This window comes from Oncorhynchus clarkii, chromosome 16, assembly GCF_045791955.1.
Source record: "Oncorhynchus clarkii lewisi isolate Uvic-CL-2024 chromosome 16, UVic_Ocla_1.0, whole genome shotgun sequence".
NCBI classification, from domain to species: Eukaryota; Metazoa; Chordata; class Actinopteri; order Salmoniformes; family Salmonidae; genus Oncorhynchus; species Oncorhynchus clarkii.
Window position 1 is genome coordinate 65,056,179 of NC_092162.1, and position 23,039 is coordinate 65,079,217.

General features: G+C 42.6%; 1 protein-coding gene across 1 annotated transcript in view; it reads right to left on the reverse strand.

The window, feature by feature from the left end:
* The window catches only part of LOC139368925 (plexin A3-like), a 181,704-nt gene that overhangs the window by 39,970 nt on the left and 118,695 nt on the right, over positions 1–23,039 (reverse strand). Inside the window, exon 10 of the mRNA XM_071108425.1 lies at positions 11,733–11,933. Within this exon, the coding sequence (XP_070964526.1) occupies positions 11,733–11,933 (201 nt within the window). The remainder of the gene's footprint in view (positions 1–11,732; positions 11,934–23,039) is intronic.

Genomic DNA, 23,039 nt, shown 5'->3' on the forward strand with positions numbered 1-23,039 from the left:
CTGAACTGAACCTGTTCACACCAGGCTCCAAATGTCCTTACATCTCTATAGGGTCCAGTTGGTTCTGGGGTTACATCTCTTTAGGGTCCAGTTGGTACTGGGGTTACATCTCTTTAGGGTCCAGTTGGTACTGGGGTTATATCTCTATAGGGTCCAGTTGGTACTGGGGTTATATCTCTATAGGGTCCAGTTGGTACTGGGGTTATATCTCTATAGGGTCCAGTTGGTACTGGGGTTATATCTCTATAGGGTCCAGTTGGTACTGGGGCTATATCTCTATAGAGTCCAGTTGGTTCTGGGGTTACATCTCTATAGGGTCCAGTTGGTACTGGGGTTATATCTCCATAGCGTCCAGTTGGTACTGGGGTTACATCTCAATAGGGTCCAGTTGGTTCTGGTACTGAGGTTACATCTCTATAGGGTCCAGTTGGTACTAGGGTTACATATTCTATAGGGTCAGTTTGGTACTGAGGTTACGCCTCCATAGGGTCCAGTTGGTACTGGGGTTACATCTCTATAGGGTCCAGTTGGTACTGGGGGCACTAGTCCAGGTAGCCTAGTGGTTAGAACTTTGGACTAGTAACCGAAAGGTTTGCAAGATCAAATCCCCGAGATGACAAGGTAAAAAATCTGTCGTTTTGCCCCTGAACAAGGTTAGTTAACCAACTGTTCCTAGGCCGTCTTTGAAAATAAGAATTTGTTCTTAACTGACTTGCCTAGGTAAATAAAGGTTAAATAAATAATTGAGGTAAATTATGGATCAGCAGCTTCCTGGGCAGGGCCACTGAATTAACTTCCCCCAATCACATCGCTTGTCACACTACAAAAACAAAACTCAACTTGAGACCATCCTCACTTCTATCCATCAAACAGACATATAAACTATATATATATATATATATATATATATATACTTATAAACTACAGTTAACCTTTTACGGTCTTGTTTTTCAGCCATTAAGCAGAAATGCCTTATTTAATAATAGCATTTTGTGAAATGGTTTTAGAAGGCCAGCGATGTTCTTCACAGTCCAATGAGGTGTTACATTTGTTCAATAAGTAAACCACATCCGATAGGTGAGTCAATGGCAGTACTCAAAGCCTTGTCGGGTTCAGAAACACGCAGTGTACAGGTTGTTGTCATGCCCTCTTCCCAAGGCCCTGGTAATGAAAACCACAGGAGAGCCATACAGGGTATTTCTGGAGGTAATATAATGTACAGTATTTCTGGAGGTAACATAATGTATTTCTGGAGGTAGTATAATGTATTTCTGGAGGTAACATAATGTATTTCTGGAGGTAACATAATGTATTTCTGGAGGTAACATAATGTATTTCTGGAGGTAACATAATGTATTTCTGGAGGTAGTATAATGTATTTCTGGAGGTAACATAATGTATTTCTGGAGGTAACATAATGTATTTCTGGAGGTAACTATGTATTTCTGGAGGTAACATAATGTATTTCTGGAGGTAGTATAATGTATTTCTGGAGGTAACATAATGTATTTCTGGAGGTAGTATAATGTATTTCTGGAGGTAACATAATGTATTTCTGGAGGTAACATAATGTACTTCTAGAAGTAACTATGTATTTCTGGAGGTAACATAATGTATTTCTGGAGGTAACATAATGTATTTCTGGAGGTAACATAATGTATTTCTGGAGGTAGTATAATGTATTTCTGGAGGTAACATAATGTATTTCTGGAGGTAGTATAATGTATTTCTGGAGGTAACATAATGTATTTCTGGAGGTAACAATGTATTTCTGGAGGTAACATAATGTATTTCTGGAGGTAACATAATGTATTTCTGGAGGTAGTATAATGTATTTCTGGAGGTAACATAATGTATTTCTGGAGGTAGTATAATGTATTTCTTGAGGTAACATAATGTATTTCTGGAGGTAACATAATGTATTTCTGGAGGTAACACGCAGTGTACAGGTTGTTGTCATGCCCTCTTCCCAAGGCCCTGGTAATGAAAACCACAGGAGAGCCATACAGGGTATTTCTGGAGGTAATATAATGTACAGTATTTCTGGAGGTAACATAATGTATTTCTGGAGGTAACATCATGTATTTCTGGAGGTAACATAATGTATTTCTGGAGGTAGTATAATGTATTTCTGGAGGTAACATAATGTATTTCTGGAGGTAGTATAATGTATTTCTGGAGGTAACAATGTATTTCTGGAGGTAACATCATGTATTTCTGGAGGTAACATAATGTATTTCTGGAAGTAACATAATGTATTTCTGGAGGTAACATAATGTATTTCTGGAAGTAAGATAATGTACTTCTGGAGGTAACATAATGTATTTCTGGAGGTAACATAATGTATTTCTGGAGGTAACATAATGTATTTCTAGAAGTAAGATAATGTACTTCTAGAAGTAACGATGTATTTCTGGAGGTAATATAATGTATTTCTGGAGGTAACATAATGTATTTCTGGAGGTAACATAATGTATTTCTGGAGGTAACATAATGTATTTCTGGAGGTAACATAATGTATTTCTGGAGGTCACATAATGTATTTCTAGAAGTAAGATAATGTACTTCTAGAAGTAACGATGTATTTCTGGAGGTAATATAATGTATTTCTAGAAGTAAGATAATGTACTTCTAGAAGTAACGATGTATTTCTGGAGGTCACATAATGTATTTCTAGAAGTAAGATAATGTACTTCTAGAAGTAACGATGTATTTCTGGAGGTAACATAATGTATTTCTGGAGGTAACATAATGTATTTCTAGAAGTAAGATAATGTACTTCTAGAAGTAACGATGTATTTCTGGAGGTAATATAATGTATTTCTGGAAGTAACATAATGTATTTCTGGAGGTAGTATAATGTATTTCTGGAGGTAACATAATGTATTTCTGGAGGTAATATAATGTATTTCTGGAAGTAACATAATGTATTTCTGGAGGTAACATAATGTATTTCTGGAGGTAACATAATGTATTTCTGGAGGTAGTATAATGTATTTCTGGAGGTAACAATGTATTTCTGGAGGTAACATCATGTATTTCTGGAGGTAACATAATGTATTTCTGGAAGTAACATAATGTATTTCTGGAGGTAACATAATGTATTTCTGGAAGTAAGATAATGTACTTCTAGAAGTAACTATGTATTTCTGGAGGTAATATAATGTATTTCTGGAGGTAACATAATGTATTTCTGGAGGTAACATAATGTATTTCTGGAGGTAACATAATGTATTTCTGGAGGTAACATAATGTATTTCTAGAAGTAAGATAATGTACTTCTAGAAGTAACAATGTATTTCTGGAGGTAATATAATGTATTTCTGGAAGTAACATAATGTATTTCTGGAGGTAGTATAATGTATTTCTGGAGGTAACATAATGTATTTCTGGAGGTAATATAATGTATTTCTGGAAGTAACATAATGTATTTCTGGAGGTAACATAATGTATTTCTGGAGGTAACATAATGTATTTCTGGAGGTAGTATAATGTATTTCTGGAGGTAACATAATGTATTTCTGGAAGTAACATAATGTATTTCTGGAGGTAACATAATGTACTTCTAGAAGTAACTATGTATTTCTGGAGGTAACATAATGTATTTCTGGAGGTAGTATAATGTATTTCTGGAGGTAACATAATGTATTTCTGGAGGTAACATAATGTATTTCTGGAGGTAATATAATGTATTTCTGGAGGTAACATAATGTATTTCTGGAGGTAACATAATGTACTTCTAGAAGTAACTATGTATTTCTGGAGGTAGTATAATGTATTTTCTAGCCTTCTTTTTCAAGTGAAAGGCAGGCATTTTTGAGGAGATTAGTGGTTGTGTGTAAACGGGGGAAGCTTTTGTGTTGGGCCATACAATGCAGCTTATCTCTGCCAGTCGTGAATTGATTTTCCTCAGGCCATGGTTCCACTGGGTCTGAAACTAGCAAGTGGAGACAAACTGGCCTGGTTCTGTCAGACATGTCTCTGGGCTGCAGGCGAGGCAAGGCGAGGCAGTGAGGTAATCTTACTTAAAAAAAAAAAACCCATCACTGGATAGAAAAAAAAACATTTGAAACTAGCGCTACCTTTTAAGACTTATCCTTAGCTCTTAATGGAAACAACAGTTATAGCTGAACAAATGGATTGATAGAGTGACAGTGACCAGAAGGAATAGCTTCCATTTGTTCAGATATAACTGTAAATTGTGAAGTGTCTGTTGAAGGGACCCATATGAAAGATACACATATTGTAACCAAGTTCATTTTATTGTAGGCTTACTATGTTTCAAAGATGATGGGTTTGGAGAATATTTTTCTTAAATAATTTGTGTTTATTCAGAATAAACTAATAAACTGTAGTTCTCTACAGCAGTTTAACCATCTGTCAAACATGTTTATTTTACCTTTATTTAACTAGGCAAGTCAGTTAAGAACAAATGATTATTTACAATGAAGGCCTTGGAACAGTGGGTTAACTGCCTTGTTCAGGGGCAGAACAACTGATTTTTACCTTCGATCTTGCAACCTTTCGGTTACTAGTCCAACATTCTAACCATTAGGCTACCTGCCACCATGAAATTAAGAGAACAAATACTATACTGTATGTTGAGGATGCAATTCAGGGTTTTTACACCCACCCCAGGTGCACGTTTTGGTTTTTGCCCAGGACAGAGTTTGAGAAAAACCTTGGTGTAGACTATGACTAGTAGAATTGGCTTTGTCATCAATGCTGGCTCCCTTCTGGTGACAGAGTGAAAATCATTTTCCCTTAATGATGAAGGCTTTCCTGTTTAATTTAATTAAGTTTCAAAATTCTACCGACTTCAGCAAAATTACCTTTGAATAAGGGCCTTTTTCCTACTTAAACATACACAGTAATGAACAGCGAGTCCATATTAGTGAACATAAATTATGTTTTCTGTAAACCACACTTCATTTCATCATTGTGATTATCGCACTAGGAAAATATGTACTGTATGCTGCATCCTGGTGGCAGATTTAAGGTCAGATAGGGTCATCTGGAATGGTCTTATTAGCCATGAAGGATTACGGCTGGTTCAGAGCTCACTCCATAAACATAGAGTATATCAATTGCATGTTGAGGCCATGGTTGAATTCGTGCCATCATATTTGAGGTAAGTGCATTAATCGGAGAACACCAAAGCATACTTTTCACATGATGACACTGAAACATTCTCTGTAGATTACTTTGGGAGTCTAAAAAGTGTTCAGAGCAGGCATAACTAATGCACTGATTTCTCAATTAGGGGAATGCAGTGGAGACTCACTCCCTTTCCATTGCTGGTGCTTAAAGCAAAACAAACAGGATAAAACAGGCTCATAATTCATGCTATTGATAGCTAGATCACACCATTTAGAGGACCATTTATTCCACCAGAGCCCACCTGCTACAGAGCCCACCTGCTACAGAGCCCACCTGCTACAGAGCCCACCTGCTACAGAGCCCACCTGCTACAGAGCCAACATGCTACAGAGCCTCACAGACACAGTATCTACGACCTCAGAGACCGACGGGGATGCAAATATGCAATAATCACAAGAAAGAGGGTAAATACCATATAATTATAATGATTATTCTATGAGGAAAAAAGTGCAGAGGAGATGTTGGAGGATAAAAACAACCTCAAAGATGTATCATAAACAGCAACATATATCGGTTCTTCAGAGTGGCGGAACGGTCTAAGGCACTGCATCTCAGTGCTAGAGGCGTCACTACAGACACCCTGGTTTGATTCCAGGCTGTATCACAACCGGCTGTGATTGGGAGTCCCATAGGGCGGCGCACAATTGTCCCAGCATCATCTGGCTGTCATTGTAAATAAGAATTTGCTCTTAACCGACTTGCCTAGTTAAATGAAGGTTAAATGAATAAATATATAATATCCTCCCCTAATTGAGGTAAAATTGAGCATTTTTTTTTTACATTGACAGTATCATTAACATGTACGTACGGTGGTTCATGGTAAATCTTTTCCATTAGCGGGGCCTTTGGTGTCAAGAGCAGGGCAGGTCCTTTCGAGACCTGACAAGTATGTTCCACTGAGAAACACCAAAGACGTTGGTAGTCTGATTGGGCACTTGATGAGAATAATAGAATAATGAGGGCATGCTGGTTCAGAAAGCCTGAAAAATAACATGTAAGTGTTTTTTATTTAAAAGCTTTGCTACCATGGTTCGGGAAATAATGATGTTCTTTGTGAGAGCACTTTCCATCAAGAGGGTAGCGCAGAACTCGTAGTGCAAAAGGCCTTTACTCTACGTTTCCTGGGTAACACTGCCAATGCCTGTCGCTATGGGGTCAGCAGGGCTTAGCAACACTTACATCCGTGGACTCATTTGGGACTATTTTAATCTTTTGATACAAAAGTCCCATGTATTAAGATTCAGCCAATCAAAGTTATACGCGTGCCATGTTCAATCTGCAACGTAAAGCATGCTGTCAAACAAAAATGCATAAAATGCACAAAAGCCCTTTACACTACCAAAGCAAATGCTTATTGAGTTTCAAAGACCCCGATTTATCATTTATTTGAAAGGCAGTGTGTATATGTGTGGGGGGTGTATCATACTGATTTATTCCAGCTATGGCAGCACATTGCTGATGTCTGCAGTAAAATCAAGCGGGAAGAAACAAGCAGGCGTGTGTCTGAGCTGATTACAGTCCGTGGTATGTCTTTTGAAATGATACCCGTATACATCGTACAGTTGGGGAACATAATTTATGGATTGATGTGGATCAGCATGAATTATCATATAGAGTTGTCTAATCTGTATGTGTGCGCACCTTAGAAAAAGGTACTGTGCTTCTCTATGAATGCTGGTGGCATGTGGGTCATGCATGATGCACCTGTTACATTAGAACTGAAATGACATGAGCCCAGCCACACCAGGAGTAAACCAGTAGTGTACCTTAGTTGGTCTATTTAGCTGGAGAAAATGAATGCATTGAAATACCAAAGTAGAGGCGGAGAGACGGGGAAGAGATGGAATGTGGAAAGGGGATGTATTTGACTTCAGGCTGTATTTGGGCAGAGACAGGGCACAACCTTGTGTTGTATTTGTGCAGGATGTGATGTCTGACCCATATGTTGTTCTCCTCTGTCTATTGGTCTGCCTCTCTGTCTGCAAACTGCTGTCTGTCTGCAAACTGAGGGAAAACTGCTGTTATCTGTCTGCATCAATGACCCAGGGCTTCTCTAGATCTATGGCATGGACATCTTTCACATGCTGAACTGCACATCACAGATCAAGGGTCAACTTCACAAACAGCAGTCCTGAAAATAGACAAACACACAGCAGCGTGGACATACGGGCCTCACAGCTAGTTTCTTAATGGCTCTATGTACCAGGGTTGGGTTCAATTCAAATTGAAAGGAGTCAATTCAGGAAGTGATTTGAATAAACAATTCTGAAATGATATAATTTTTCAAATAAATAGCTTGCACTTTCAGTTGATTGACCAGTTATTGAAAATAAATGCAATTTCTTCTATTATTGAATTATAATTTTTGTTAACCTGCTATATTTAATGTATTTTTAAACGCATTTAGCAGTCTATAAATGTATATCACTGCGAGAGTGACAGAGCAGCTGTCTCAGGGTGAGAAAGGCCAGGCTGTGGGAAACAGTTGAGAAATGAAGGCGACGGGAGACGGGAGGGAGGCGTGTTTGTCTACTACCACGCCCCCTCTCTCCCAGGGAGGGGCCCTGATTGGAAGAGGAGATCGTTGCAGGGATAAGAGACCTGATAAGAGAACAGTTATGAAGCAGTGAAGGAATAATATGAGCGGTCTGGCTGTGTGTTTAGGTCCCACGGGAAGAATCTGAGTTAGTTCCACTCAGAGAACATTTTTCATCACCACACAGAGGCCAGTCTCACTTAGTTTATGCATTACAATCCCTACATTAACAGATATTAAAGAACAACCTGAAAGTGAAAGCAAATCCAACTGCAACAGGCTAGAGTTTCCCTGTCTGGTGAAACATACTGTCACAGGCTAGAGTTTCCCTGTCTGGTGAAACATACTGTCACAGGCTAGAGTTTCCCTGTCTGGTGAAACATACTGTCACAGGCTAGAGTTTCCCTGTCTGGTAAAACATACTGCAACAGGCTAGAGTTTCCCTGTCTGGTAAAACATACTGCAACAGGCTAGAGTTTCCCTGTCTGGTAAAACATACTGTCACAGGCTAGAGTTTCCCTGTCTGGTGAAACATACTGTCACAGGCTAGAGTTTCCCTGTCTGGTAAAACATACTGCAACAGGCTAGAGTTTCCCTGTCTGGTGAAACATACTGTCACAGGCTAGAGTTTCCCTGTCTGGTAAAACATACTGCAACAGGCTAGAGTTTCCCTGTCTGGTAAAACATACTGCAACAGGCTAGAGTTTCCCTGTCTGGTAAAACATACTGTCACAGGCTAGAGTTTCCCTGTCTGGTAAAACATACTGTCACAGGCTAGAGTTTCCCTGTCTGGTGAAACATACTGTCACAGGCTAGAGTTTCCCTGTCTGGTAAAACATACTGCAACAGGCTAGAGTTTCCCTGTCTGGTAAAACATACTGCAACAGGCTAGAGTTTCCCTGTCTGGTAAAACATACTGTCACAGGCTAGAGTTTCCCTGTCTGGTGAAACATACTGTCACAGGCTAGAGTTTCCCTGTCTGGTGAAACATACTGTCACAGGCTAGAGTTTCCCTGTCTGGTAAAACATACTGCAACAGGCTAGAGTTTCCCTGTCTGGTGAAACATACTGTCACAGGCTAGAGTTTCCCTGTCTGGTGAAACATACTGCAACAGGCTAGAGTTTCCCTGTCTGGTAAAACATACTGCAACAGGCTAGAGTTTCCCTGTCTGGTGAAACATACTGTCACAGGCTAGAGTTTCCCTGTCTGGTGAAACATACTGTCACAGGCTAGAGTTTCCCTGTCTGGTAAAACATACTGCAACAGGCTAGAGTTTCCCTGTCTGGTGAAACATACTGCAACAGGCTAGAGTTTCCCTGTCTGGTAAAACATACTGCAACAGGCTAGAGTTTCCCTGTCTGGTAAAACATACTGTCACAGGCTAGAGTTTCCCTGTCTGGTAAAACATACTGCAACAGGCTAGAGTTTCCCTGTCTGGTAAAACATACTGTCACAGCTGGTGAACATGTCCAACGTATGCTTAACCTAACTAACCCCCACCACAGAACAGGGGCCTCCCATGAGGACAAAAGTGCTGACTGATATCTGAACGTTCCCAGCAAGGGGCAGAGTAAACAGGAGATGAAATTGATTGATTCAGCATTGCCTATCTGAGGACACTCACAATTGCATTAGCATGGACCCCATGGCCTTAAAGTCACCTGGCTACAGCACTGTGGGAATGAAGCTGCGCCACTCGTCTTGACGGCAAATTGATTGATGGCTGTTGCCTTGAGTGTTTGGGGGGAGGGGGGGGGGGGGGGCGGACAGCACACACCAGGGACTGAGTCTAATCTGCGGCATGTCTTTACTATGGCTAAATTACTATTCAGGAGAGATCCATCAGTTGAGGGTAGAGAGACAGAGATGGGGGGATGATGTGGCCCGCTGTGTCACAGGTAATCACACCATCTATTCATCTAAACATCCCATTCAAACAAAGAGAGAGGAGAGATGGGGGTGGAGAAAGAAAGCCAGAGCCAGAGAGATACATGGGGGGGAGGGGTGTAGGTAACATTCAACACGGGGGAGGGGAGTCAGTTGGGGGAGGGGCATCAGTGGGGGAAGGGCTAAGTAAAAAAAAATAAAAAAAAGATAAATCTCAAGGTTGGGTTTCTCTTTTCTGTCAGACCGAGATGAAGCAGAGGAGTGTGAGGGAGGCCTAACATTTACAGTTAATGTTGTATATTCAATGTTTGATTTTCTCAATATCTGTGCAGACATTGATTAGTTTACACTGGGGTCTTCAAACGATCACCCATGGAGATCCAGTGTGGATCTTATTCACTCTGGTTATCAAGGTGAAATATAGACACACATTGGCATGCACAGTGGGTAAACAGCAGTAGCAGCATATAGCTGTCTACATGAAGAGTATTAGCCTATCCCTGTGCGTGACAAACAACTTCAAATGTTTATCTGTAGGTGAAGTGATTAAAGCACCCATCTATTTATGCTGATAGCCTCACTATATTCATAGAGCTGTCTCATTGTTTACACAGCATCAGCGGCGCAATGCCTTGAACAATCCAAACCCCAATGCGCTAACCTTTGGGCACTCAGTTAATGGTCTACCACAAAACTACTTTTCAATTTCATTTTAAATGCATAGCCGGAGCGTGGGGTGGGTGTCAGAGACAGAAAGAATAATGGCACGAAGGAAATGAGTGATAGTGGATAGAAGGATGACAGTTGCTCTCCGTGGCAGGGTCCTTCCGAAGGCCTTCACTATGTAGCGCACCAGGCAGCATGTGTCGGCCAGGGAAAGTACAACAATCAATCCTAACCTGACCCATTGAGGTGTGTGTGCCGGAGACGTGATCCTCATTATTAAGTTGCCACGGGACATCAATTGTCCTGTCGAAGGAAGGCGGCCCACAGCCTGAGCTTTGATCTGCAGGGGTTAGGGGGGTTAGAGGGGACACACTCCGTGGCAGAAGCCTGGTCATTTTCCTACCCTCCTACCCCAGATACACTCCGGCCCATCCACCCACACCACATTCCCTTTCTGTGGTGTTACATTGTCCAACCAAACGAAGAGTCACATCCTGTGACTGGCTAATTGTTTTACAAGATTCCCTGGGGTTACAGTGTCAACCAGATGGGTCACAGAGGGCAGCCGTCTGTGACATCACTATGAGACAGAGGGAGAGAGAAAGAGAGGGAGAAAAAGAGAGAGGGAATAGGAGAGAGAGGGAGGAAGAGACAGAGGGAGAGAGAGAGAGAGAGAGGGATTAGGAGAGGGAGGAAGAGAGAAGGAGAGAGAAAGAGAGGGAGAAAGAGAGAGAGGGAATAGGAGCGAGAGGGAGGAAGAGACAGAGGGAGAGAGAAAGAGAGAGAGGGAATAGGAGAGAGAGGGAGGAAGAGACAGAGGGAGAGAGAAAGAGAGAGAGGGAATAGGAGAGAGAGGGAGGAAGAGACAGAGGGAGAGAGAAAGAGAGAGAGGGAATAGGAGCGAGAGGGAGGAAGAGACAGAGGGAGAGAGAAAGAGAGAGAGGGAATAGGAGAGAGAGGGAGGAAGAGACAGAGGGAGATAGAAAGAGGGTGTTACAGAGTGTGTGTGAGAGAGAGAGAGATATGGGGAGAGAGGAGACTCAATGCCAGCTCTTTGACATGCCACATGTTTCACTGGGATTGAGAAAACAAGTCTAATGCTCTGAATTGATGTCTTTGCTGATTTTGCGGATAAAGTATTGTTTTTCTGATCAGTGACTCAATGAAAAGTCACCTTGATTTCTTCTGCATATTATTTCCATGAGAGAGAGCAAGAGAGGAAGGGGGTAGGGAGAGGGAGAAGGGAGGGTGAGGGAGGGGGGGAGATAGGGGCAGAGCAAGAGGAGAGAGGCATTCTCTGTCTCTATACCAGTATTAGTATAGGACCTGTAGAAAACTACTTCAGCATAATAGTACAAAAGTACTTATTGAGCTTTTACCTTGCACCAAGATCCCAAACCCAACAAAAATACACAAGATATTTTACAGTAAATACTGTATAAACACATTGAGTGCAGTCATGTTAATAGGCCAGGCACTCACTGAGGTGTTCTGGCATTGGATACAGGAGCTGTTGAAGCGTACAGCTGGGATGCGTTGCATCTTGCCCTGGATGTTAAACACACACTCATAGTTCTTCTGTCCAGACTGGGGCTGAGGGAGGTTCCGGGCTCGCAGCGTGATTGGACGAATGATCCCTGCAGGTACCAGAATGTCACTGGTGGGCAGGATCTGGGGACAGCCCTGAAAATCAACAATCACAAATAAAGTTACAAATTAACACTCTGCTCATTTTCTTTGCAAAGCCAAACTCATTACAATAAAAGTGATTAATAAACATAATCGTTAATTAAAACTTGGTCTACATAGCTAAGGAAGACGTATTGATTCCAGTTTATTGAGCGGTGAGCAGCAGTGAGTAATGTCCATTAGCGGCACTACTTCCACAACAGGGCAGAAGGACTCCTGTACAGACGCACAGAGGCCATTAAACGTGGGAATGGCTTGAAACCAAAGCAAAAAATAGGTTCAAATCCCTATTACACAGCTGTTGGATACATCTCTGATTTGATGAGCCACAAGTTTCTCTGAAAATCACACTGATGAAGCGGGAAATTAATATCTTCCTTAATCCTGCATGTCTGCCTGTGCTAGTGAGGTGAGCACAGATCGAGAGCCCAGAGAGGGTCCAGGCATTTATCACAGGAATTCATATTGACATTGCAGGAAACAATGCATAAACGATCTCGGAAGTCACAGGAAAGTCAGTATTGATGCAATGATTACAATCCGAGAAAAATGACGATGAGCGCATCCCCACCCGAGAGATACCACGGCAGCTTAATGACACCCTCTGTATTAAAGGATATTTAGAATAATCTGTTATCCATTTAGCACTGAACAATAATCAAGGAGGCTGTAAAAGTCTGCCAGGGTGGATGTGATAAATCATAGGCCTTGTCTGGGCGGGCGTTGGCGGCGAGGTTGGCGGGCGTTGGTGGCGAGGTGGGCGGGTGGTGGTGGCGAGGAGGGTGAGGAGAAGCCTCTCTAGTCTGCAGGACAGACACACAGAGCGCCAGCCAACGCCTCGGTGAAAATGATGCAACTCCACAGCCCACACAGCCATAAATCTTGTGTCTGGCAAGTGATTTGTAAAGGTTTATATATATGGTGCATCAATAAATCTCATTTTCATACTCTGTGGATGAAGAGAAAGATTTACTTCCTGCAGAAAGGTGGTGGGGGTGGTGTTCTGACTTCAAATGAATCCGATTTATCAGCATAACCTCTAGCATAGCCTCTTGCTCCACAGTGAGAACAGAAGGCTCCAGAATGGAGATGGTTAGCCTTTCGGAAATTATGAATGTCTCAGATTGCTTCTCAACGCTGCTCTGTCAATTGCCAGGTTGACATTCAAAACACCAAATAGATCCACATATGCCACACCGAGTCACCAGGGACCTAGCATCAACACCTGGTGTGCCAGAAAAATCTAAATCATGTTCAGTGTGCATACATCAAAGGCTATATGACTGCAAACACTTCTGAATAGCAAAACCTTCCCTGGTAACAGCCAAATACATTTGACCAAATTTGTACATTTTGGAAAAAGGGGAAAAACGAGGACAGACTAGCAACATTCTGGTAACCAGGTGATGCTGTACAGTAGCACATCTCTGATGGGCTAAGAGCTACTATCTATCTGTAGAGAGCTCTATTCAATGGCTGACATATAAGTACCGTGGATCTGGTTACTCAGGGCCTGAGTGGATTTCATTGCTACCTACATCAGAGTAAAAGCAGCATGGGCCTTGAAGAGCATCACAGAGAGGCTTTGAGTGGCTGGCACATCAGAAACATCATGATTCATTTAACAGAGTAGTGCAGCAAGAGCAGTAACATATTTTAGGTGAGGACTCATGAAACTTAATGGGTTTTTCACCGTTTTCAATTATTTAAGTGGACACATTATAAAACCCAAAACTACTACTACAAAAACTAGTTTTATCAGAAAAGCATGAACGTGTGTGTGTAATTCAAAATGAATCATTACTTTGGTCATTCAAAATAAATGTAAGTATTCTCTAAGTCGTTACACACAGTGTTCTGGACAGAGGCATTTCTCGTGGTTTCTCTCCGTGGAGTTTGAACATGAATGACTTCCTCTGTAAGCGTTTAACACACGCATAACCCCAAGATGCCACCACCATTCATTCTCGTCTGCTAAATTTAATTAACAAGCTTTAATCGACTGCATACTAGGGGTGAAACAAGATAAGTGGTTTGTTTATCAGAAACGTTAGTGTGACATTTTAAAAAGCCCGGGGCAGGTAAGTGAGGTTGTCATGATGAATTGGGACTCTTTCCACAAAGACAAGGAGAATACATTTCAAATAGACTGATTCACGAATCAAATCAAATGTTATTTGTCACATGCCTAGTAAACAACAGGTGTAGACCAACAGTGAAATGTTGACTTACAGGTCCTTATCCAACAATGCAGAGTTAAAGATAAAGATTTAAATAAATAAATATAACACGAATGCATCCGATGTGTGCTCTACTTGTAATGCTGGCTATGCTATGATGCACGCCATGCAGTACATGGGACACTAATGCAGTAAGCCATGCAATGAAGGAGCAGTCCCTCCTCGGTGGTAGGCCGACAGATCTGTAACAGTATAGTCTCTGAGGCAGCTGTATATTCCCCCCTGAAGGGCCGTTCCCTGATGCTGATTAGCACCCCATTAAGGCGGCTCAGGCAGTTTACAGCCTGTTGACAGTGTTTCCATTAACCTTATTGTGCATATCCCAGTTATCACACAGCTAAGCACTTTTCTCTGTTGAAACATTAAAAGCCAGAGACGGGAGGCGGAATAATTTTTCTCTCTCTGTCTCCCTCTCTCTCTCCCTCTCTTTCTCTCCCCCTCTTTTTCTCTCTCTCTGTCTCCCTCTCTCTGTCTCCCTCTCTCTCTCTCTCCCTCTCTCCCTCTCTCTCTCTGTCTCTCTCTCCCTCTCTTTCTCTCCCCCTCTTTTTCTCTCTCCCTCTCTCTTTTTCTCTCTCTGTCTCTCTCTCCCTCTCTTTCTCTCCCCCTCTTTTTCTCTTTTTCTCTCTCTCTCCCTCTCTCTCTCTCTCTCTCCCTCTCTCTTTTTCTCTCTCTCCCCCTCTTTTTCACTCTCTGTTTCCCTCTCTCTCTCTCTCTCCCTCTCTCTTATTCTCTCCCTCTCTCTCTCCCTCTCTTATTCTCTTTTGCTCTATCTCTCTCTCTCCCTCTCTCTTATTCTCTTTCGCTCTCTCTCCCTCTCCCTCTCTCTCTCTTATTCTCTTTCGCTCTCTCTCCGTCTCTCTCTCCCTCTCTCTTATTCTCTTTTGCCCTGTCTCTCTTTCTCCCTCTCTATCTCCCTCTCTCTTATTCTCTTTTGCTCTCTCTCTCTCTCCCTCTCTCTCTCCCTCTCTCTTATTCTCTTTCGCTCTCTCTCCCTCTCCCTCTCTTATTCTCTTTCGCTCTCTATTTCCCTCTCTCTTATTGTCTTTCGCTCTCTCTCCCTCTCTCTCTCCCTCTCTCTTATTCTCTTTTGCTCTATCTCTCTCTCTCCCTCTCTCTTATTCTCTTTCGCTCTCTCTCCCTCTCCCTCTCTCTCTTATTCTCTTTCGCTCTCTCTCCCTCTCTCTCTCCTTCTCTCTTATTCTCTTTTGCCCTGTCTCTCTTTCTCCCTCTCTATCTCCCTCTCTCTTATTCTCTTTTGCTCTCTCTCTCTCCCTCTCTCTTATTCTCTTTCGCTCTCTCTCCCTCTCTTATTCTCTTTCGCTCTCTATCTCCCTCTCTCTCCCTCTCTCTTATTGTCTTTCGCTCTCTCTCTCCCTCTCCCTCTCCCTCTTATTCTCTTTCGCTCTCTCTCTCTCCCTCTCTCTCTCCCTCTCTCTTATTCTCTTTCTCTCCCTCTCTCTCACTCTCTCTTATTCTCTTTCGCTCTCTCTCTCCCTCTCTCTTATTCTCTTTCTCTCCCTCTCTCTCCCTCTCTCTTATTGTCTTTCGCTCTCTCACTCCCTCTCCCTCTCTCTCTCCCTCTCTCTTATTGTCTTTCGCTCTCTCTCCCTCTCTCTTATTCTCTTTCGCTCTCTCTCCCTCTCCCTCTCTCTCTCTGTCTCTCTCTCCCTCTCTCTCGCTTTCTATCTCTCTCTCCCTCTCTCTTATTGTCTTTCGCTCTCTCACTCTCTGAGAGCAGAGTAAGCAGAAAAAAGGATCTGTTTTCATATACATTTCTCCACCATTGCTTAGTCACTGTTCTTTCCCTATTCCATTTCTAGTCTCTTAATCTCATTTACAGTCTCCGTCACTGTAATCCTTGAAATGGGCCCCCTACGCATGGTAAAAAAAACCCACAACCCTCCAAATGATCTGAGAGCTGCTCCAATTAAATGCTAGCTACACAGCAGACTCCTTATTCTACCTAATCAAACTCCAACTAGCAGCTTCTAAACTCACCCTGGGAAATATATGGATTAAACACTGTGAGTTTGCTATTCTGGACTCCAGTGTCTTCTACAATGTATACTGAACAAAAATATCATATAAACACAACATGCAAAATTGTGATCCAATTGTATCATGAGCTGAAATAAAGCATCCCAGAAATGTTCCGTATTAACAAAAACATAATTTCTCTCAAATTTTGTGCACAAATAGGTTTACATCCCTGTTACTGAGCATTTCTCCATGCCAAGATAATCCATCTACCTGAAAGGTGTGGCATATCACAAAGCTGATTAAACAGCATGATCATTACACAGGTGCACCTTGTGCTGGGGACAGTTTTGCAGTTTTGTCACACAACACAATGCTACAGATGTCTCAAGTTTTGAGGGAGCGTGCAATTGCCATGCTGACTGCAGGAATGGACATCACAGTTGTTGCCAGATAATTTTATGTTAATTTCTCTACCATAAGCTGCCTCCAACATTGTTTTAGACAATTTGGCAGTAAATCCAACCGGCCTCACAACCGCAGACCATGTGTCACCATGCCAGCCAGGACATCCACATCTGGCTTCTTCACCTGTGGAATCGTCTGAGACCAGCCACCTGGACAGCTGATGAAACTGTGGGTTTGCACAACCAAAGAATTTCTGGTAGAAACTGTCATAAACTGTCTCAGGGAAGCTCATCTGCGTACTCATGGTCCTCACCAGGGTCTTGACCTGAATGCAGTTCAGCGTCGTAACCGACTTCAGTGGGCAAATGCTCTCCGTCGATGGCCACTGGCACGCTGGAGAATTCTGCTCTTCACGGATGAATCCCGGTTTCAACTGTACCGGTCAGATGGCAGACATTGTGTATGGTGTTGTGTGGGTGAGGGGTTTGCTGATGTCAACGTTGGGAACCATGGTGGCGGTGGGGTTTGGTGTGGGCAGGCATAAGCTACGGACAACTGACACCTTTTTGCATTTTATTAATGGCAATTTGAATGCAAAGAGATACCGTGACGAGATCCTGAGGCCCATTGTCGTGCCATTCATCCGCCGCCATCACCTCATGTTTCAGCATGATAATGCACGGCCCAATGTCGCAAGGATCTGTACATAATTCCTGGAAGCTGAAAATGTCCAAGTTCTTCCATGGCCTGCATACTCACCAGACATGTCACCCATTGAGCAAGCTTGGGATGCTCTGGATCGACGTGTACGACAGCGTGTTTCAGTTCCCGCCGATATACAGCAACTTCACACAACCAGAGAGAACCTGTCTATAACTTGGGTGACTGGAGTCGTTGACCATTTTTTGGGCTTTCCTCTGACACCGCCTGGTATACTGTATCTGTTTTCATTCTATGGAGTCTCAAAGGAGTGTAATAACATTTGTACAAAAATGTGTAATTAGATTATTTCATTTTTACATTAGTAGAGGTGCAGTATACCCTGTTGCAAACCTCCGCCCATAGCTCATCACTGATAGTCAGACCAAGGTCCTTTTCCCAGTACATTTTCAGAGGAGTAAAGGAGGAGCCTCCTTTCTCAGAAAGGAGTCTATAGATATAAGATATTTTGCCTTTAATGGATTGTGCTGTGACAAGAAGGGTTTCAACTTCATTCAACTGAGTTCTAAACCTCCTCTTGGAAGTAAATGAGGAAATGACATGTCTAATTTGAAGATATTTAAAAAAAGAAAAAGGGATATTGGCACATTGAATTCACTGCAGAGCTCTTGAAAGGATTTCAGTGTAGTGGTTTTCTGATGAAATAGGTCTGAAAAGGTCCTGATTCCTAGAGTATGTCAGAGATTAAAGTTGGCATCCCTCAGTGCTTTTGGCAAGTCTGGGTTGCCTACTATAGGCGAGTGAGAACATATTTGGGAGGAAATGCCCAGGTATTTCTTACAGTCCCTCCACGCTAGTAGGGTGCTGTAAATCACAAAGGTTTTGGCTATGTTGCCCACTTCACTAAAGTTATTAATGAATATAATTGAGCTTAAGGGCAATGAACCACAGGATTGGGCTTCTATCTGAATCCACGTTGACTCTTGTCTGTTTGTGATCAATGTTAGCATGTTGCGGATTTGGGCAGACCAGTAGTACAATTGAAGGGAAGGAAGGGCAAGACCACCCTTAGATTCAGGTTTCGATAGAGTGGAGAACTTGATCCTAGGTTTTTTATTGCCCCATATACATTTGGTGATGCTTTGGTTAGTTGTCTTGAAAAGGGAAACTGGGAGATAGCATGGGAGCATCTGAAATAAATAGTTCAGTCTAGGGAGGATGTTCATACGCATGACATTCATTCTTCCTACTAAGCTAATTGGGAGGGAGATCCAGGTTTGGAGATCGTTCTAGATTTGATCCAGGAGTGGAAGATAATTTTCCTTGAAAAGGCTATCCAGATCTGGTGTTATGAAGATCCTGAGGTATTGAAACCCCTGTGTTTTCCATTGGAAAGGACATAGTGTCTTCATAGAGCTGGTGAGTGTAATATTGAGAGGGCAGACAGTGGATTTGTTAAAATTGATCGTATAACCTGAAAACTTGCCATACTGAGCAATTGTGTCTAAAATGGGAGGGAGGGATTTCTCAGGGTTGGATATGTAGAGCAAGACATCATCCGCGTAAAGCGAAATCTTGTGCTGCAGGCCGCCTGCAGACACACCCCTAATACTTGGATTTCTCCCTATCAGCTCTGCCAGAGGCTCCGCCCCCAACAAGTAGAGCAGGGGGGACAGCGAGCACCCTTGTCTTGTGCCCCGTTCCAGAGGGAATCTGTCAGAGTTCAGTCCATTAGTAGTCACCATGGTATTTGGATGTGAGTATAGTGATTTAATCCATTTAATAAAATTTGGGCCCATATTGAACTTTTCTAAGACTGAAAACAGAAAGCTCCACTCCATCCTGTCAAACGCCTTCTCAGCATCCAGTGAAGCCAGTAGGACAGGGGTCTTCTGTGTATTTACTTGATCAATAATATCAAAAAGACTGCGAATGTTATCAGAAGAGTATCTGTCTCTAATAAATCCAGTTTGGTCCGCGTTTATTGTTTTGGGAAGAAGAGTGTTTAGTCTTTTGGTGAGCAATTTGGTAATTATTTTATAGTCGAAATCCAACAAGCTTATGGGCCGGAAGGACGAGCAGGATAGGGGGTCCTTGTCCTTTTTGAGCAACACTGTAATGCGAGCTGTGTGCATAGAGTCTGGGAGAACTCAGTTTTTGCAAAAATCCTCCAGCATTGGCATGAAGATAGGGCTGAGCTGGGGCCAAAAAGCTTTGTAGAACTCTCTGGGGAATCCATCTGGGCCTGGGGACTTATTAGGTGGCATGGAGGTAATTGCCTCCAGGATCTCCTCAGGAGTGAAGGGGGAGTTGAGATCTTCTTGGTCGGTCTCTGATAGTTTAGGTAGCGATATTCCCTCTAGGAAAGAGTGGAGTTCTGCCTCCGTGTGTTTTCTCTCAGAGGTATATAGTTTGCAGTAAAAATCATGAAAAGTTAAATTGATATTTTTTGGGTCATATGTGACATCGTCCTCTGCTGTTTGGATAGCCATGATTGTACACTCTGACTGCTCCTTTTTTAATTGGTAAGCAAGCAATCTACTGGGCCTATTGCTACACTCATGGTATTTCTGTTTAGTAAAGAAAACTTTTTTTTAATCTCCCGAGTGTAGTCCAAATTCAGTTTGGCTTTGGCTGCTTTAAGATGACTCCAGGAAGTGCTGTCTGGGGATTGTTTATGTATTTTTTCACAGCATTCCAGCTCCCTCTCAAGATCTAGCCTGTGTGCTTCCATTGCTTTTTTCTTAGAGGAAGCATATGCGATTAGATGACCTCTTAGTGTGGCTTTAGCAGCGTCCCACATTGTGGCCGTAGAAACAGGAGAATCTTTGCTGTCTTTGTGTGTAGTTGTCTATCCATGTAGTTACCAATGTATGGAACGCTTCGTTTGATAACATGGAGGTGTTGAATTTCCAGCTCTTTGACCTCGGGATGTTTTTGCAGAGGTCAAAGCGGAGGTGGATAACGGCGTGATCTGAAAGTGCTATTGGTCCGATTGTACAAGTGGCTGAATTTATGAAACTCTTTGGGATAAAAATGTAATCTATACGGGAGTAGGTGTTATGGACATTAGAGTAGTATGTATAGTCCATAGATGAGCTATTATTCTCTCTCCAGATATCTATCAGTCCCATCTCTTTAGTAAGAGAGTTCAACATCTTTGCAGATCTAGGATTTGTGGTGGGGATTTGAGATGATTTGTCTAGGGCTGGGTTAAGGGTACAATTAAAATCTCCGGCCACCACGCCAAAGGAAACACAATGCTCAATGAACAGGGTTATCATTTTTGACATGAAAGCAGGAGTATCTGTGTTAGGGGCGTATATGTTTAAGATAGTAAGATATGTTTAAGATTGGTTGACCATACAGTGACCCAGTTATCAAAATAAATCTCCCCTCCGGATCAGATATGTTTTTGTCAATTATGAATGGAACATTCTTATGGATAAGTATGGCTGTGCCTCTACTCTTTGATTTTAAAGATGAGAAATACACCTGTCCCACCCAAGCTCTGCGGAGTTTGGCATGTTCAGCATCACAGAGGTGTGTCTCTTGTAATAGCGATGTCTGCTTTTTCCTTTTTTAGAGCACATAGTATCTTTTTCCGTTTTATTGCATGTCCTAGACCATGGCAGTCCCATGTCAGTAGATTTAAGGTAATAGTCATTGTCATCGAGCAGTAATGGAACTTTAGTGCAAGTCATCTCTGGGTAAAGGTGGATAATAGTAACAGCTGCGTTCACATAAAAGGAAAATAAATGGTGTACATAAAATAACAATCTCTGAACACCCCAGCCGAGTTCCCAAACAACTCGACATATCCCGTTGGATCTATTACCCCCCCAGCTCAGTCTCAATTCTGAGTTCCGAAAAAAACAGTTAGCAACGCACAACGTCTCCCCCTCCCCACCAAAGAAATGCCTCATCTCCTCTCCGCATTGAGTAAATGACAACGTAGCCCCCGTCCAGACCACACTCCTTTAGTAATAGCATTAATCGCATTTATTCATTGGTCCGTTTCTCATTGACCAGGATTGTCTTTCAAAAAACGTTTTGCCTCTTCGGGAGTTTTGAAGGGAAGTTTGTCTTGCAGGTAGCGGATCAGTGGCATGTTTCTCTCTTCTTTTTCGCCCAGATTTAATAGAACACAATTATTCCTTCGCCCCCTGTTTTCCAGGTCCTCTGTTTTCTCTTGCAGATGCTCTATTTTCTTTTTAGCATATGCTATTGTTTCCATGGCATCTGTCAATAAGTTTTCGCCCCTCTGCCTCAACCATAAACGCGGGGCGCCTGGACATCTTATTGTTGATGTCAGGCAAAGCTTTTTCCAGGATTGTCACCTTGCCCCCCATCGCACTGAGCTGAGAATCTCAACTCAGAAAGGATCTATTCGACAGAGTGCGAGGTTGGCATTCGTTGGGCCTCGGGGGGGAGTGGGTCCTCTTGCTCCTGGCTAATGGCGCTAGTTTTCTCTGAAGACAGCTTCTTCTTGGAGGCTTTTTCCGTCGCTAATGTTCGAGTCCGGGTAAAAATGTCACCTGTAGTGTCGCCTTTTGTAGCCGCCATGACTTTTTCTTACTAAAGCTAAATGAGTCTGAACTTGGAGTGGAGGTAAGATTAGGAATTGGAAACGACTTGTGCGGAGCTCTTAGTTCATGCGGCCATCTCGTTCAAGGGTCACGTGATCCCCCTGTAGAACTTTTTGAGGATCTGGGGACCCATGCCACATCTTTTCAGTCTCCTGAGGAGGAAAGGTGTTGTCATGCACTCTTCACCACTGTCTTTGTGTGTTTGGATCAAAATAGTTCATTGGTGATGTGGACACCAATAAACTTGAAACTCTTGACACGCTCCACTACAGCCCTGTCAAAGTTAATGGGGGCCTGTTCGGCCCTCCTTTTCCAATAGTCCACGAACAGCTCCTTTGTCTTGCTCACATTTAGGGAGGGGTTGTTGTCTTAGCACCACACTGCCAGGTCTCTGACCTCCTCCATATAGGCTGTCTCATCGTTGTCAGTGATCAGGCCTACCACTGTTGTGTCATCAGCAAACTTAACGTTGGCGTCATGTTTCGCCACGCAGTGGTGGGTGAACAGGGAGTAGAGGAGGGGACTAAGCACACACCCCTGAGGGGCCCCAGTGTTGAGGATCAGCGTGGGGGATGTGAATAAATGTTTTTTTCTTCAATTGAATGATTTCTTTATATGAACTTTAACTCACAAAAATCTTTGAAATTGTTGTATGTTGTATTTATATTTTTGTTCATTGTAGGTATATATATAAAACAAGTCTAACTAATAGAAAAGCAAACACCTTTATAAAAAAACTGTTAAGATATCATAGCTGACATGGAAATATCCCTTGATGACAGAGGTGGAATCAAGCCAGTTGATGCAACAAACACCGGTAGACTGAGATATTAGAATGTTCTCACATACTGGCTGCTTTCAATAACAAAGCATGCAGGGAACCAATCTGATCTTGATGTTTTACTTGTAAAGTAAAAAAAAACAAAAAAACAAGATAGCTTATCGTCACTCCTGTATGAGAAGAGAAGACTGGGAAGGGGGTCTTGACCCTGTGCGGCTCTTCCCTGGGCAAGGCGTGGCAGTACAGTGGCCTCTGGTTACACAGTGAGTAATGGGCCACTGGTTTCTGTGCAGGGGCCTCAGTAATGTGCTGCTGGTGAAATCTGCACACAGTGTCAATTCCTGATCATCTGTGGCCGCTACCCACCACTGAGTGCCAGGACCACTTCCTTGCTTCCTGCCGGGATAATGGCTCCTCTGTCACTCATCCCACAATTAATTACTGG